The 17607-nt window shown below is 36.1% G+C and overlaps 2 protein-coding genes across 8 annotated transcripts in view; one reads left to right on the top strand and one right to left on the bottom strand.

Moving 5' to 3' along the window:
• LOC116503140 overlaps window positions 1-17249 on the bottom strand; it is an 83144-nt gene extending 65895 nt beyond the window's left edge. The window contains exon 1 of the mRNA XM_032209348.1: window positions 16968-17249. The gene's annotated coding sequence lies outside the window, so the exon portion shown is untranslated. The remainder of the gene's footprint in view (window positions 1-16967) is intronic.
• The window catches only part of CCDC57 (coiled-coil domain containing 57), a 74652-nt gene that overhangs the window by 45431 nt on the left and 11614 nt on the right, over window positions 1-17607 (top strand). For all 7 annotated transcript variants that reach the window (XM_032209344.1, XM_032209343.1, XM_032209345.1 and 4 more), the window contains 5 exons: window positions 116-298; window positions 2443-2516; window positions 8090-8318; window positions 8828-8964; window positions 14603-14819. In XM_032209344.1, coding sequence (XP_032065235.1) covers window positions 116-298; window positions 2443-2516; window positions 8090-8318; window positions 8828-8964; window positions 14603-14819 — 840 coding nt within the window. The remainder of the gene's footprint in view (window positions 1-115; window positions 299-2442; window positions 2517-8089; window positions 8319-8827; window positions 8965-14602; window positions 14820-17607) is intronic.

The following is a 17607-nucleotide window of genomic DNA, read 5'->3' as shown; positions in this document are numbered from 1 at the left end:
CCAGGAAAATATATATTTGATAATTTTTGGATATTTTTCTTTTAATTTATAAATGTAATCAGGCAATCATGTCTTGCAAGTTCTCAACCTAAAATGGGAATTTTTATTTTTGCAGACCATAAGCAGTTCCTGCAAGAGGAGATCAGAACATTGAAAAAAACACGTGAGGCAATAGACAAACAGAAAGAAAATGCAACAGAAGCTTCAAGAAAAGTACTTGTGCCTTCTCTTAATGTAACTAGATGTAATAAAGCTACTCAAACTTTCCATCTGGACTACTTTGTCAGTGGGAATGATGGTAAGGGAAATAAATTTCACATCTACTATTATGTTATAATTCTTGCATGCTCGGAGGAAGATAAGAGCCATGCCAGAGGTTCAACATACTAGACAGGTCTCATCAAAGGAGCCAGGTGAAGAATGTCCCTCCTATAAACACTGTGGCGAAACATAACTTACAGAAATCTGTACTGGATTGGTCATCACCTGGGTCATCAAGGACCACACTAGGTGTTGGAGTTCCTGGACATCTGGGTGACAAGTGGCCCATAGGACTCAGGACTTTTGGCTGAGCAACTAGGGCCAGCGGCTACAGAACTACTTGAAGAAAAGTTGCTTACTAAAGAAATAAAAAAGTTGCTTACTAAAAAAATCAAAACTTGAAGAAAAGTTGCTTACAAAGAAAAATTTCTATAACAAGTCAGGTCCAATGAAAAGAGGATGTCTGGAAAGAATTTCTGTCTGTAGATAAATTAGAATAATATACTGTTTGATTGTTTCAGTAAGTACATTTTCATTGTCACTGGATATAGCAATGAAGATTCTACCCCCCATAGTTCAAACATGGTTCCAGTATGGGCAATTACAGGCCAGGTGGAAAATAGATCAAAAAATTGGTTTTATCCAAGTTGAGGATAATTTGTTTAAACAAATAAGAGATCAAAGTTTAATGCATATAAAGAGGATATATAATGTATTAATACAGATGGATTCGGAAACAGAATTAGTTAAAGATTGTATGATAAAGTGGGCTCAAAATATTGAAGAACCAATAATGTTGGATACATGGGAAAGAATATGGGTAAGAAATGTGAAATTTACACAAGCTCAAAACCTGAGAGAAAATTTTTACAAGATGTTCTATAGATGGCATTTAGATCCTAAAAAGCTAGCTTCTATGTATCCGAATGTACAGCCTAAATGTTGGAGATGTGGTTCTCTCGATGCTACATATTTTCATATATGGTGGACCTGCCAAAAGATTAAGGCATTTTGGATAAAAATATGGTGGATTATGCAAAATATCTTTAAAAGAAGGATAAAGTTTACTCCTCAGTTATTTTTACTAGGTATATGTATTGACTTTACAGTGGTAGAGACTAACTTGATTCTGCACCTAATAACAGCGGCAAGATTGTTGGTGGCGCAATACTGGAAGAAGGAAGACTTGCCTACAACTCAAGAATGGACATTGAAAGTTACAAATTTAGCCGAGATGGCTAAAATATCGGCATATCTTAAAGATCATTCAAATGAGAGATATAAACGAGATTGGAAAAAATGGATTGATTATATACAAAACAAATACGGAACTAAGAAATTCCAGATAGCCTATGCTTAAGATCAGGAATGATTTAAACTGTTCAAAGTTAGTGTAGCAGGAAGAAACTAAGATCAATGTAGAGATGTTATTAACCTCTTTTTTTAATTTCTTTTTTCTCAATATATTTTAGACTGTGTTTGTTAAAAATCTATACCGTGTACGGGCTCTGGGAAGTCGGGGGGGGGAGGTGGGGTGTTGGGGGGAGGGTGGGGGGGAGGGGGATATATACTATGTGTTAGATTTCAATGTAATGCGACTTCACATGTATACTGTTCCTCTTTAATTTCACTGTAAAAATAGGACAAGTTGAGTACATTGACATATAATAGAAATACACCAAGGGGAGGAGGAGTGGGATAGAAGAAAGATGGGTAGAGAGGGCGGGAGAGAGGATGGGAGGGAGGGTGAGAAGGAAGGGAGGGAGTGGATCGGGAGAGAGGAGTGGTAGAGGGGGAGGGGAAGTAGGGTAGAGAGGAATGATGGAGGGAAGATAGAAAGTTGGAGCGGGGTGGAAGAAAGAGGTGTATGGAGAGTGGAAGAGGTATATTGGGTTTCTATTTTGGGGGGTATTGTTGACAAGAGGAATTGCTGTGATTATTGTTTAATGTTGTATGACCCCGGCTATGCACAGTATATATATGTGAGTGTATGAAAATGAAAAATGGAAAATAAAAACATTTTAACATTAAAGATTCTACCCCCCTCCTTCACAATTATACATCTGTGTTCATCAACCTCATTAATAATTAGTTAATAGTATGTTATAACTAGAAAAGATTTGAGGTATCCTTAGAGTTTTTCAGTTGACATCTGCTTTGTTCTGCTCTTTATTGTTTCAGGTACATTGCATCATAATACAGTTGCTGCTGTAAAGTTTCTGGAAAAAAATGAAACGGAACATTCAAGAACAGGGGTATGAAAACCAAAATTATAACTGTTAATGTTTAATATAGGGATTCATTCAGAACAAAGGGGTACATTTATTTGCTTTCACTGTACAATGCTTTACGTATTCTGACCTCATGTATACACTGCCAGTTTATGACAAAGGATCTGTGCCTTTCCTACTACTTCCACTAGGAGGCATTGTAATTCTAGATATCTTTGCTGCATCTGGGTTAATGATATATATATTCTAATAATCTATTTGGGTTATCTGAATTGAACTCTTAATACGGAAAGAAAATTAAATTGTACAAGCAACGAATTAGCGAAATAAACCAAGTAATAATAGAAATAGATAATAGATAAAACAAAGTTTAATAGAAAGAAGGACTAGGGGAGACATGATAGTAGTGTTCCAATTTCTCAGGGGTTGCCACAAAGAAGAGGGAGTAAAACTATTTTCTAAGGCACCTGAGGGTAGAACAAGAAGCAATGGGTGGAAACTAATTAAGGAGAGAAGCAACTTAGAACTGAGGAGAAATTTCCTGACAGTTAGAACAATTAATCAGTGGAACAGCTTGCCTCCAGAAGTTGTGAATGTCCCAACACTGGAAGTCTTTTAAGAAGATGTTGGATAGCCATTTGTCTAGGGTTTCCTGTCTAGGCAGGGGGTTGGACTAGAAGACCTCCAAGGTCCCTTCCAATTCTGCTATTGTATTGTATTGTATTGTATTGTATTGTAATAGCAAAAAGCCAACATGGGTTTGTCAAAAACAGATCATGCCAGACTAATCTTATTGCATTCTTTGACAAAGTGACAAAATTAGTGGACCAGAGGAATGCCGTTGATATAGTTTACTTGGACTTCAGTAAGGCATTTGATAAGGTAGACCATAACCTACTACTAGATAAAGTAGAAGAATGTGGGTTAGACAGCATCACCACCAGATGGATTCGTAACTGGCTGACCAACTGCACTCAATGTGCAGTCCTCAATGGAACTGCATCTACATGGAGGGAAGTATGCAATGGAGTACCCCAAGGCTCTGTTTTAAGCCCAGTACTCTTCAACATCATCATCAATGATTTAGATGATGGAATAAATGGGACTCATCAAATTTGCAGCTGGCAGGAATAGCCAACACTCCAGAAGATAGGCTTAAGATACAGAAGGATCTTGACAAACTTTAACATTGGGCACTATCTAATAAAATGAAATTCAATGGTGAAAAGAGTAAGGTTCTACATTTAGGCAAGAAAAACAAAATGCACAGGTACAGTATAGGTGGTACCTTGCTCAATAGTAGTAACTATGAGAGGGATCTTGGAGTCCTAGTGGACAACCATTTAAATATGAGCCAGCAGTGTGCAGCAGCTGCCAAAAAAAGCCAACACAGTTCTAGGCTGCATAAACAGAGGGATAGAATCAAGATCACATGAAGTGTTAATACCACTTTATAATGCCTTGGTAAGGCCACACTTGGAATACTGCATTCAGTTTTGGTCACCACGATGTAGAAAATATGTGGAGACTCTAGAAAGAGTGCAGTGAAGAGTAACAAAGATGATTAGGGGACATATGAAGAACGGTTACAGGAACTGGGTATGTCTAGTTTAATGAAAAGAAGGACTAGGGGAGACATGATAGCAGTGTTCCAATATCTCAGGGGTTGCCACAAAGAAGAGGGAGTCAAGCTATTCTCCAAGGCACCTGAGGGTAGAACAAGAATGGGTGGAAACTAATCAAGGAGAGAAGCAACTTAGAACTGAGTAGAAATTTCCTGACAGTTAGAACAATTAATCAGTGGAACAGCTTGCCTCCAGAAGTTGTGAATGCCCCAGCACTGCAAGTCTTTAAGAAGATGTTGGATAGCCATTGTCTGAAATGGTATAAGGTTTCCTGCCTAGGCAGAGGGTTGGGCTAGAAGACCTCCAAGGTCCCTTCTAACTCTGCTATTGTTTTGTATTGTATTGTATTGTATTACTATTGTATCTCGGATAGAGCTAACTAAGTTTGCAGCTGTACAAGTTGCAATTTATCTTGCTCTGCTATAAATGTTTTCCCCCACATATCAAATACCTTCAGTAATACCTTTTTCACTTTTGGCTGGTGCTAATTAAATGTATAATATTTTGTCAAACTTAAATTTATCAGCTTAATTCTGCCTGCCAATTCCAAAAATTTAAATTTGTCTTAGAATTTATGTGGAAGGAAATTTTGCAGAAAAAAGCTGTTCCAATGATGCCTCTCTGCTTACCTACATTATTTAACAAATAGAATCTCTAAGAAGATATTTGGGTTACATTAAAACTTAGTTATGAGGGCCACAGGTCATGTGATAATTTCAATTTTTTCCCTTTTCTCTTTTTCATAAAAATATGTTTTGTTTTAGCAAAATTGTATCTTGAAGGATAATGGGGAGTAAGCACTGAAGCTGTAATACAGGCTCCATCAGTAATAAGCCATTATGTTAATGGAAGGGCAAAAGAGACGTACATTCATAGGGCCACTCATGAGAGGAATTCATAAGTGAATGGATCTTTAGCAATGTCTTCATTTTCTAGGGCATAATTCACTTTTCATGGCATAGACTTAAGGAATATAATAGGAGATGACTGCAAAATGCGTGAATGGTATGGGCAGGAAGCTGTGAAGGCAAACAAAATTCTGGAATGCATCATTAGAGGGGTCATCAGCAGGAAAAAGGACCCTAATCCCTCTATATAGGGTTTAGCCAAACCTGTTTGGAATATTGTGTTCAATTCTGGAGAACTCACTTAAAAAAGATACTGATAAGGAGTCCAGAGATGGGCAACAAAAATAGTGCAAGGTTTGAGGGACAGAACATATCAGGAGAGACTAGAAGAACTGAATATGTACAGCCTGGTAAACAGAAGGGAAATATATTTAAAGGTTTCATGATTGAAACCTTTAAATATATTAAGGGTGTAAAAAAGGTTCTAGAATGCAGTATGTTCAACATGAAGCAAAAATCAAGAATACAGAGGCATAACCTCAAACTGACAAAAGTAATGTTGGAAGGTATTACTTCAAAGAAAGAGTAGTGGAAGCTTGGAACCAAGTTCCAGTGGCGGAAGTGGGTCAGTCCCCAGAAACAGAGTTTAAACATGCTTAACCTGTTTGAGATAAATACGTGTCCATTATCTAACAAAAAATTAAAATTAAATAAAAATAATAATTAAAAATAATAGATATATTAAAAAGAAAACAAAAAAGCAAATAAACTCAAAGGGAAGACTTCATGAACCACTAAATCTTTTTCTGCCATCAGTTTTCTATGTTTCTATTTAAAATAATAGAAAAACGAACAGGGATAAGAATGCGTTTCTGGGTTTATTTAGTAGCAACGATGGTACTGAATAAGTTAAATGTCTTCACTATCATTGCATCAGTTCACTGCTTCAGTGCTAACTTCACATCATTATAGGTTCCAACTTAAACTCAAGATGAAGAAATTCAGTCAATTTCTATGAAAGCTTTTGATTGTGTCAATAATGTCAAGCTGTGAAATGTGCTTAGAAAAATAGGAATTTCAAAATATCTCATTGTCCTTACAATTAACTTAAACTTAAAAGCTCAGGAACTTACAGTACAGACAGAATATAGTGAAACTGACTCCAGGTTGCCAAATGAGTGTAATAAATAAAAATGAGGGTATTAACCCTGCCCTTATTTTTTTTCAATCTGTATGCTGAATATACATAGTCCTCTAATAGCTGAGAAACTCATGTGCTTGCACTAGTAAGAAGTACTTTTTACTGGTAGAAGCTGGTAGGTCAGCTACAGTGCATTCAGAAAGTATTCGGAACCCCTTCACTTTTGTCAATTTTATTATGCTGCAGCCTGATTCTATAGTTATTGACATTCATTTTTTGTCATTAATCTACATTCAGTACCGCATAAGCACAAAGTGAAAACAGAATTTTAGAAATGTTTATAAATGTATTAAAAAGAAAAAACTGAAATTTCACATTGACATAAGTATTCAGACCCTTGGCAACAGCACGAGAAATTTAGCTCTGGTGCCTCCCATTTGTCTTGATTGTTGCTGTCATGTTTCTACACCTTGAATGGAGTTGATCTGTGGTAAATTAAATTGATTGCACATGATTTGGAAAGGCACACACCTCTCTTTAGAAGGTGTCACAGCTGACAGTGCATACTATAGCAAATTAAAAGCTACAAGGTCAAATGAACTACTTGCAGAGCTCAGAGACAGGATTATTGCAAGGCACAGATCTGGGGAAAACTACAATAAAATTTCTACTACACTGAAACTTTCTAAGAACACAGTGGCTTCCATAGTTCTCAAATGGAAGAAGTTTGGCACAACCAGAACTCTTCCAAGAGCTGGTTGCCCAGTCAAACTGAGCAATTGGGAGAGAAGGGCAAGAGAGTTTACCAAGACCCTGATGGCCATTCTGCCTGAGCTCCAGAGATCCTGTGTGGAAATGGGACAGAGTTTCAGAAGGATAACCATCATTGCAGCCTTCCACTGATCTGGGCTTTATAATAGAGTGGCTAGATGAAAGCCTCTCCTTAGTGCAAAACACATGAAAGCCCACTTAGAGTTTGTTCTTCACAGTCTGAGAGTCGTTCAGGTCTTTTTTGCAAACCCAATCTGGTTTATCTTACCATAGTGAACACTTTACTCCAGGGATGTCAAAGTGAAGACTCAAGGGCCACATGTGGCCCGCAGGTTGCTTAGATCTGGCCCACATGGCCACTCTGGAAACAGCAAAGAACTTCTCCCCAGTGTCTCTGCCAGTGAAAATGGCACTCGGGAGGGCTGTATGCTTTTTTTTTTGGCAGAGGGTTGCAGAAGGCTGTTGCAGCAAAAACGGAGCTCAGAAGCCCGTTTTCGCTGGCAGAGCGCTCATGCCACCACAGGCGCCCCTGACACAAGTGACAGTGAGCTGACCATGCTCACCCCCACCCCAAGGTCAAACACATCCTTGATGTGGCCCTCAATGAAATCAAGTTTGACACCCCTGCATTACTCCGTTCATTAAGAAATATATATCTTGTCCATTTTCTTTTAGTAATACTATTCTGGAATGGGCTTCCTGGCGTTGTGACTACTTTATGAATGTGTCCCTTTAGAGTTGTCTTGCTACCTGTTGGAATCCTTTCCCTACATTATTACATTTAAAATAATAATGATTTCAATGTGAGAAGTTGGAATTTTTCAAGCAGTGTTCCAGCATCTGGCAATTTTTTAAAAATTTTTAAAAGTCCCAAATAGGTTTTATAAGCTTTCTGGAAAATAATAATAGTGGGCTGCTAAGAGTCTAGTGCTTTGTTTAGAAGCATGGCCATCTGCTGTCCATAAAGACAAAACTAAGCAGAATTTTTAGAAGGCATCTGGAACAGAGAGGGTCCAGTCCAGGTGACAAATAATCTTTCAGTTAAATGGTGTTGTGTAATTGGTGATTTGGAACCCAAGCCCTTCTTAGCAACTGTTTTTCAAAAGCACCCAGAAAACCTCCAGCAGGTGCTCAAAATATGAAATATGTTACCAGCGTCAAAAAGGAAGGGATTCCTACTCTGGAATAATCTTTATCTCATTTTGCTTCTAGAATCCATTGGTAAAATGGCTCCAGGTGGATTCCGTTCATCCCAAGCAACAGTTACTTAGTATGGCCGCAGGTGACGGACCTCATCAACATTTTAGAAAACATGGAAAAGTGATTCAAGACAGACTGAAAGGAGCTGCAAAAAAGATCTGCTGCCTGAGCAAAGAGAAACAACAGCTACTAGAGATGGTAAATAGACTAAGAACGGAACTTGGAGAAGCTTCAAAGGAAGGTAAGCTCATTGGAGAGAAGAATCTCAATACTTGCGTAAGAAATTCAGTCTCTTGAGATTGAAAAAACTAATGGAGTGAAGTACTGCATGTAGGCTTGTTGCCAAGATCAAGAGGTCCTGGTCAGAGTTTGAGAATGAAATGCAGCTGAATAAGAGCACAGTTGCTCTCAACATTGAACATGATGGTATGAAACATGAACAGACTCAGTATTTGTTTCTTATTCTTGGCTATGAAAACCTTGATTACTGCTCTAAAAGGTCAAGGTAGCAACTACTTGTTACATAATAGCAAAAAGCTCTTTTATATACTTCTCATGTATATAAGAAGATTTTTGAAATAAATACTTTTTTGTTTTGTTTCCTGGAGATGAAGAACAATGAAAAATGGCATTATTGTATAACTAACCTGAGGTCAAAATAAAATTTAACTTTAAAGCTAAAGCACTGGGGATCATCTTTCAATTTCTATATAGCATAAAAGGTTCATTTTTATTTTGTCATCTCTGTAGGATTTCAGGATTGCAACGACTCAAAAAACCCTCAAAATGAGACATTCCCTAGTGCCCTTTATCCCAAAGAACTTGTACAAGAAGCAAAGCAGCATTTTCTAGCTTTAGAACATTTGCAGTGCCATCTTACAAAACAGGTAATATGTCCTCTTCCAGACAATATCTCAGAACCTCATCCTACTATTTTATATCAAGGACAAGAAGATTGCTGTCGGAATGCTAGATCCTTTCTTGTGATTGCAGTGATATGATATGCAAACTGTGCAAAAGCCAGGCTCTGAACTCTGATTTTGCTATGCCCAATTACCCAGATTCCATCCCTATTCCATGGAGAACACAGTTGAGGTAAAATTCACCATTTCTTTGGAGATTGCAGCAATGTGTCATTTTTGTGCTTTTCATAAAGATTGGTGGCAACATCCTGTTAGAAGAGACTTGGGTACATTTAATCTAGATTATTGTTAATTTTAGAGTAAAAGTTGGCCGTATTTTTTAATTTACATCTACACCAAAGAAAGTTGGAAACCATCCTTTCTCTTTTTTCCCCCTTTTTTCATCCTTCTACCTTGCACTTTGTCTCATTTTTCCCTTTTTCTGTCTTTTTGTTTTCTTGTTTGTTTACTTTTATTCATGGTTTTGAAATTTAATACAATCCTATTAAAAGAAAAAAGAAAATATCCCAAGCAGTAGGAGTTGTCCTGAAGTAGTAGAAATCCTTTAAAAACATATGGTGTTTTATAGCCTTAAATTCCCTTCAATGGAGCATAAATTGAAGAGTATTTTCTTTGAAAAAAAAATTGTTTTGGTAATAATTTTTCCTTTATTTCAAATGGTTATATATGCAGTATGTAGGCAAATTAACATTAAGTTGCATTAAAGCTTTTATTAATTCATTGTAATGTTATCCTAATTTCAATGTGCTGATCCATTTTTGATGCCCTTACCAATTGGAACTGATAGCAAGCAATTTCCTAACCATATGATATTTTCCCCTCAACTATTGTCACTTATGGCAAAAAAAATTATATCAATTACATGGAAAGTGCAACACGAGTGCTGACTAGAAATGGACTCTGATTTGTACACACAACTCCTATCCAATACAAAATGAGCCAATTTGGAAAGTTATTTAATTATCTAAGGTGGCAAACTGCCTTATCCCTGATTCAGGTTTTTCTACAGAGATCTCTTTAGTTCAGAAGCACAGTACATTGATGTTGACATGTACCAAAGAGAGAAAAGCCATTTTAAAAACTAATAATCAGTGGTGAAATTCAAAGTTTTTACTACCGGTTGTGTGGGCGTGGCTTGGTGGGCATGGTAGGGGAAGGATACTGCAAAATCTCCATTCCTACCCCACTCCAGGGGAAGGATATTACAAAATCTCCATTCCCATCCCACTCTGGGGCCAGTCAGAGGTGGTATTTGCCAGTTCTCCGAACTACTCAAAATTTCTGCTACCGGTTCTCCAGAATCTCTCAAAACCTGCTTATGATGCTTCCTCAAGTAATACATTTTGATGGAGGGAGGAGGGAAAGGGAGGATTTTATTTAGGGATTAACAGATCTGCCTCAAATCAGAATGTGATTTATTACCGATGTTACAGTAATTGGACAAATTTGAGACCAGAGAGACAGTTATATGTACATATTCATTGTCATTAAATTACACCTGATTGCCAATCAACTGATTCTCATTTTTAGAGGCTCCATATGTGATGGTGCTCTCTTTTTTCCTTCTTTTTCTTTTTTGCAAAGTCAATTATTTTTTTAAATTCATCCTCACTTCCATCCTCATATATATATATATATTTATTGTTTTTACATTTAAAACAGTGCAGCACCGCAAAGTGGAAGTGACCATACAATCACATTATATATAAATAATCTCATACAGTAACTGTTAGCCTACTTAATACACTATCTATCCTTCTATCCAATCACATTATTTACAGTTTGTTCCAGTCTTGTCACCTTGTCATATACCAATAATAGAATCTGTTCCAGACTTCAAAATATTCCGATTCCCCTTTATTTTTTTGTTCAAGGGGGAGCCTTGAACTATTTTTTCTTATATCTAACTCTGATGGTGTATTTTCTTTTTTCCAATACTGCGCATAAGTTGTATGCGCCACAGTTAGTACATGTATAATTAGATAAAGCGCATCTTTCTTATACCCCTCCGGTATTATGCCTAGGAGAAAGATTTCTGGTTTGAAAAAATTTGATCTCCCACCATTTGTTCCAACCATGAAATCATTTTCCAGTATATTTTTGCCTCATTGTATGTCTACCACATATGATAAAAAGTGCCTGGTGGGTTTTTGCACTTCCAACCATTTAGGGCTAAATTTTTAAACATTTTGGAGAGCCGTGCTGGGGGAAGATGCCATCTGCAGATTTTCTTTATAAGCCGTGGCCATTGTTAGTTTCCAATTAAGTATCCAAAGTTTTTCCCATTTAGTCAAATCCACATTATAACCAAAAATTTTCACCCAGGCAACCATAGTTTCTTTGACATGTTCTTCCTTAAGTTTATATTCCAGCAAAAATCTATACAGCAGTTTGATCACCCTGTCTTCTGTCACTATCCCAAGTTTATCTAATATTGTGTAATCTTTGGCAATACCTTCCTTTTTCCTATCCTGTGCAAACCTTGATTGTACCTATAAATAAGACCACCATTTTAGTTGTACCCCTTGTGATGCCAATTCGATCTAGTTTTTAATCTCCTCTGTCTGTTCAATAACTCTTTGTATGTAACAATTTTTTCCATGTTAATTAAATTTGGATGTATGTATGCTTCCATTGTAGACAGCCAAATGGGTATTTCAATGTAGTGGTCGTGTTTAATTTTGTTCCAAAGTAATAACAGGGCTGTCTGATGTAGTGTCTATAAAAATATTTATGTGCAGATCCTTTTTCATACCATAGGAAGGCATGCCATCCTGCTTGGAGGTCATGACCTTCCAATTTGAGTAATCTTTTATTTCTCAACATTATTCATTCTTTTAACCATGTTAGAATGGCCGCAGTATAATAAAGTTCCCAATCCGGAACACCAAATCCTCCTTTTTCATTAGTATCTTGCATAGCTTTGAGTTTTATTCTTATTTTTCCCCCTGCCATATAAATTTAGAAACTAATTGATTTAAAATCTTAAAAAAACCTTTTTCTAATTTAATGGGAATGTTCTGAAACAGAAAACGAAATTTGGGTAGTACATTCATCTTTATGACTGCGATCCTACCCATCAGATACAATTGTAAGTTTTTCCACCTATCTAAGTCTTGCTTAGTTTTATTGATCAAATTAATATGGTTGTCTTCTTTGATGGACACATACCTCACTGATAAATGTATACCTAGATATTTCACTTTTTTTACAATTTGAACAACCAATTTCTTCGTTAATTCCTCTTTCAATTAAGATGTCATATTTTTGACCAACATTTTAGTCTTTGTCATATTTATCTTTAGATCCACTACTTTCCCATACTCTGTCAATTCCTCAATAAGTTTCATACCAGACTTTAAAGGATCCTCTAACACGAAAACTAAATCGTCCACGAAAGCCTGTAACTTAAATTGTTCCTTTTTAATTTCTAGTCCCTTTATCTGTTCCTCTTTACGGACATTCCGAGCTAGAACTTCTAGGGTTAATAAGAACAGCAGCAGGGATAGAGGGCAACCTTGTCTTGTACCTTTCTGTATTGCTATACTTTGCGTTAATTATTACTTTGGCTTTTTGATTTGTATATATTGCTCTGATAGTGTTTATAAATTTATCCCCAAATTCCATGTGTTCCAATTGTTGATGTAAAAATTCCCAGTTTACATTGTCGAATGCCTTTTAGGCATCGAGAAAAAGTAACATAACTTGTTTTTCATTATGCACTTCATAATATTTGAGAATGTCCAGCAGAGTTCTCATATTGTTTTTAATTTGTCTTCTGGGAAAGAATCCATTTTGATCTGTTTGAATAAATTCCTGTGTGAGGAATTTTTTCAACCATTCTGCAATTATAGAGCAAAAAATCTTATAATCTGCATTTAATAATGAAATTGGTCTGTAGTTTTATATAGACATCTGATCTGAATCCTCCTTAGGTAATAAGACAATGTTAGACTCCGTCAATGATAGCAGTGTCTTCGCCTCTTTCAACACAGCATTATAAACCTCCATCAGTGTTGGAACAAGCGTATCCTGGAATTCTTTATATATTTCCGCTGGCAGTCCATTTGGCCCTGCTGCTTTATTATTCTTTTGTCTTTGTATGGTCTCAATCATCTCTGATATTTTTATTTCCCCATTGAGCATATCTTTTACTTCCTCTGGTATCTTTGGCAAATCTGACTTTTCCAGATATTGTAGTATTCCTTCCTTTGTATAGTCTCGGTTTTCTCTATATAATTGTTCATAGAACTTTTGAGTAATCCTTTTCCTCTAGTTGATAGCCGATCTCGCCTTTTTCATCTTGTAATTTATTGATTCAATTCTCTTGTTTCTGCTCCTTCAACCTATAGGCTAGCCACCGCCCCAGTTTATTTGCATTCTCAAAGAAATTTTGTTTTGCTTTTTTTTATAGACTTATAGTTTTGCTTTTTCAAATATAGCCAATTCCTGTTTAATCAATTCCATACTTTCTTTTATACTTCTTTTTTGCGGTTTCTTTTGAAGTTCACTCTCTAAATTCTGTATATTTCTTTCAACTCTCTTGTTTTTTGATTCTCAATTTTTTTTCTTCCTAGCTTTAGCTGATATCGTGACCCCTCTTATAAATGCCTCAGTTGTATCCCATAGGTTTGGTATGGATGTGTCTCCTGGCTAGTTTTCTTTGAAGAAAAATCTCAGTTCCTGATTGACTCTTTTAATACATTCCTGATCTTTTAGAATTGTTCTATTGAATGACCAAGGATAACTGCCTTTTTGTTTTTTCCATGTAATCCTCATGGGATTGTGGTCAGACCATAGATTGGGTTCTATGTCTGTCTCCTTCACATCCAAAATTAACTTCATCAACATCCAGACCGTATCTATTCTTGACCAGGATTCATGTGTATTTGAGTAGAAGGTATATTGCTCTCCCTCTGGACATCTTTCTCGCCATACATCATGGATACTTAATTCTTCGGCCATTTGGAAGAACGACCTCGGCAAAGTTCTCCTAACTCCTTTTCTCTTCTTTCCACTTTTATAGTCCCATTTCTGGTCAACTATAGCATTGAAATCACTTCCATCCTTACTTCCATTCTAATTCACTAGCTCACTCCAGACTTCCAGATTCATTTGATTGTCCATGGATTAGGTCGTTTATCATATTTTTTCCCTTTTGCTGTTTCAAAATTTTCATGACATGTGTTATTTCCAAACTTTAATTTTGTTTGAAGAAAAAAATAATAATATAGCTACCATGTTTGTTTATTACATTGCAAGAGCATTCATTTTGCCCTAACCTCTGTGTGTGTTTTTGGTATAGTGCTATAGCAGAATATGGAGAAATTGAAACTAAGGCTCATACGAAAGTGATTCACTCAAATTGCATTGCCAAATTATTGCTGAGAGCTTTGAGAATAATGCAGAAGTTGTCTGGGCAAGAAGCTTCTTCAATGAAAAGACCACATAATTTGGAAACCACAGCATTGATTTCTATAAAATGTGTTCTGTTCCATTTTCTTAAATTTTTACTTAAAATTTTATTCCATTTTTTTATTTTTTTAATGTTTCTCCTCTATTTCCACATGACATTGATCTCTGGCATTGGTCATTTCCACAGATTGGATTAGACTCATGTTCAAGAAACTGCACTGCAGATCCCTCAGTATCCAAAGCCCCTGTGCTACAGCAGCCTCAACAGCTCGGAAGAGAAAGTCCAAGCCTACCCCAGCAAAGTTGGTTATCATCTAGTGCTCCTAGTTCCTTGGAGGAAATTTGGCAAATGTTAGAGATGGGATCAAGTCCTTCAATTATCAGCCCCAGAAACATTGACCAAGGTATGTATAATGTATAAAGCCATGATTATTTAATTTCAATAATATAATTCAAATATAGCACAATGGCTTTTTGAAACCCAATTTTCTCTATTTTACCTATGACAGATTCCATTGGTATTTTCTTCATTTCCTTTACATATTCACCACCTTTGAATTCAGTGTTTCACTGAGTGTGAAACTAACACATTTGTGTGCTCAATTAATCATTGGCTACAGATAGATCGGAATCTGTAGTATCTACACATAGATCAAATAATATTCTGTGGAACTTTCTGGAAGAGGGCATACTTGTCTCTAATGGTTTCTCCCGTGTATTTCTTGGACATTCCACAATATCCAAATATAAGGAAGTGTTAGTTGTATTCTTGGGTGCTCTTTTGGTATACTTTCCTACACTTAAACTGATTACAGCCCATCTCCTTTCTGCTATATAAAAATCCAAGTCTGGTGTTCCTAAGCCATAAGAACATGTGACAAAATGTTCTTTAAAGCTGAAAGTCTGGTAACTTCTCTTTTCACAATTTGGAAGTAAATACTCCATATTGTAGCTGAATATAAATATATTACCACTTTTACTTAGCACTAATATATTTATATTGGCATTATACTGCCGTTTTCACTAATTTTATTTACATTTCAGTAAGTAAAATTAGTTTACTGTTATTATTTTAGTTTCAATAAACTATTCATAGGTGGAAATACAATACTGTTTTTGTGCTTCTAACTCAAGTTTTGCTTGATAGAGATTTAAAAAAAATCAGTCAATGCATTCTAAGATTTGTTGTAAGATTCAATTTTATAAGTTTCAATAATAGATTATCTGTTACTTATTAAATTAGATTTTCTTATGGAACTCAAGTTCGTAATGCTCTATCCTTCCAGGTTCCCCCCCCCCAAAAAAACCCTGTGAGATTTGCACATTAGGTGATTTATAGTGTACACATTAAAGTTGCTGCCCCCTGCCACCCCAATACTACTAAAGGAAATTCTCAGCACCTATTAACAACTGAAAAGATTATGAGGGAAATGGAAACTTACCTGTTAATTAATTTTAAGCAGAATCTTATTAGTAATCTTGGAATAACAGTAGCAGAAGGGACCTTGGAGGTCATTTAGTTCAACCCCCTTCTCTTCCAGGAGACCGATACTATTTCTGATAAATGCTATCCAGTCTCTTCTTAAAAGCCTTCAGCAATGGAGAAACCCACAACTTCCAAAGGCAATTTGTTCCACTGGTTAATTGTTCTCACTTCCTTAGTTCTAGGTTGCTTCACTCCTTGGTTAGTTTCTATCCATTGCTTTTTGTCCTGCCCACAAGTACTTTGGAAAATAAATCCCCCCCCCTTTCTTGTGGCAGCCCTTTAAGTATTGGAAGACTGCTATCACGTCAACTTGGTCTCTCTTTTCACTAGACTAGGTATGCCCAGTTTCTGCAGTCATTTTTCATATGTTTTAGCTTCTAGACCCCTAATTGTTTATGTTGCTCTTCTCTTAACTTTTTCCAAAGTCTCAACATTTTTTTTTGTATTGGGATGACCAAAACTGAATGCAGTATTTTAAGTATGGTCTTACCAAAGCTTTATAGAGTAATTCTGCTATGATTTGATGGGATTATTTGATACTTTTTGTGTGTCCCGCGCCTGGAAAAGCAAGTTGGTATGGATGCATAAATATTCCACAACCCCCACACACAAATACATATATGCTACATGTGTAGAAAATACTACTGAACCTGTTTTAATTATCTTTATCCATAGAACTTAATTATTTTAATATTTAATAGCTTATTTTCTTCTTTTATCCCATTTAAAATAATTTCTTATTTCACCAGTTGACCAATGTTTTCTTTTTTGCCTATATGAACCAACTAAGCATTTATCTCTCCAATATTAGACTTAAAATTCTTCCTAACTTTGCCTCTTTCTTTTACTGATCACTCTATGGTCATTAATGCTTATTACATGAATTTATCAGATTTCTACAAATTGGACAATTTCCTCTGCAGATGATTCTCTATATAGCTCCAAAACACTAATTCTTTAGTTACAATTGCAAACGTTTTTGGAAAGTTTTTGGAAATAGAAAATATATCATGAAATTACAGATTAACACTGTGTTCCCATTTAACAGTAGTTACATAATACTTACATATGCTGACAGCCATGTGGTAGCAAGGGGAGGGTAGTATGTAGAGATTCATCTATCCAGGGGTACTACGTAGAGATTCATCTATTGCATCAAAGATTTTTGAACTGAGCATAGAAGAGATACCACAGGTCAATAACCTATTGATAAAGACTGTTTGCACATGTAAATGTTACAGCAACTTTCCTAATGTTTCATGTTCTCAACTGGTGAAACTTATCTGGCAATTTTACAAAAACACTAATTCCTAATCTTGGATACATCGATCTAAAATAAAACTGCTGCCTTTAATACTGCCAAATGTCCACAATTTAATGCCACAGAACAACGTTGGGGCTAGTATTTTATACCATCTACAGATGGATTTGAGATTTATGTTGAAGCTTGGTATTCATCTATCTCATATACCTACTATGGAGGATTTGGCATAGGTAATCTGCTTTGGGGATAGTGTTTACCCCTCTATCGTGCTTTCAGGTCCTGCATATAGGCAATATAGAATGTAGCAAAGCGAATGGAAGAGGCATCCTAAAATGACATGTTCCACCACAAATGTGTGACTCCAATTGGTTGGAGTTCCCAGATAAAATGCAATTGTGGAGTGGGATTGTGGGATGGAGTAGGAAGGATTTATCCCAGTCTT

Source organism: Thamnophis elegans, chromosome 2 (genome assembly GCF_009769535.1).
Source record: "Thamnophis elegans isolate rThaEle1 chromosome 2, rThaEle1.pri, whole genome shotgun sequence".
In the NCBI taxonomy this organism is placed as follows: Eukaryota; Metazoa; Chordata; class Lepidosauria; order Squamata; family Colubridae; genus Thamnophis; species Thamnophis elegans.
The sequence above is the reverse complement of the archived record's forward strand: the minus strand, read 5'-3'. Positions and strand labels throughout refer to the sequence as shown.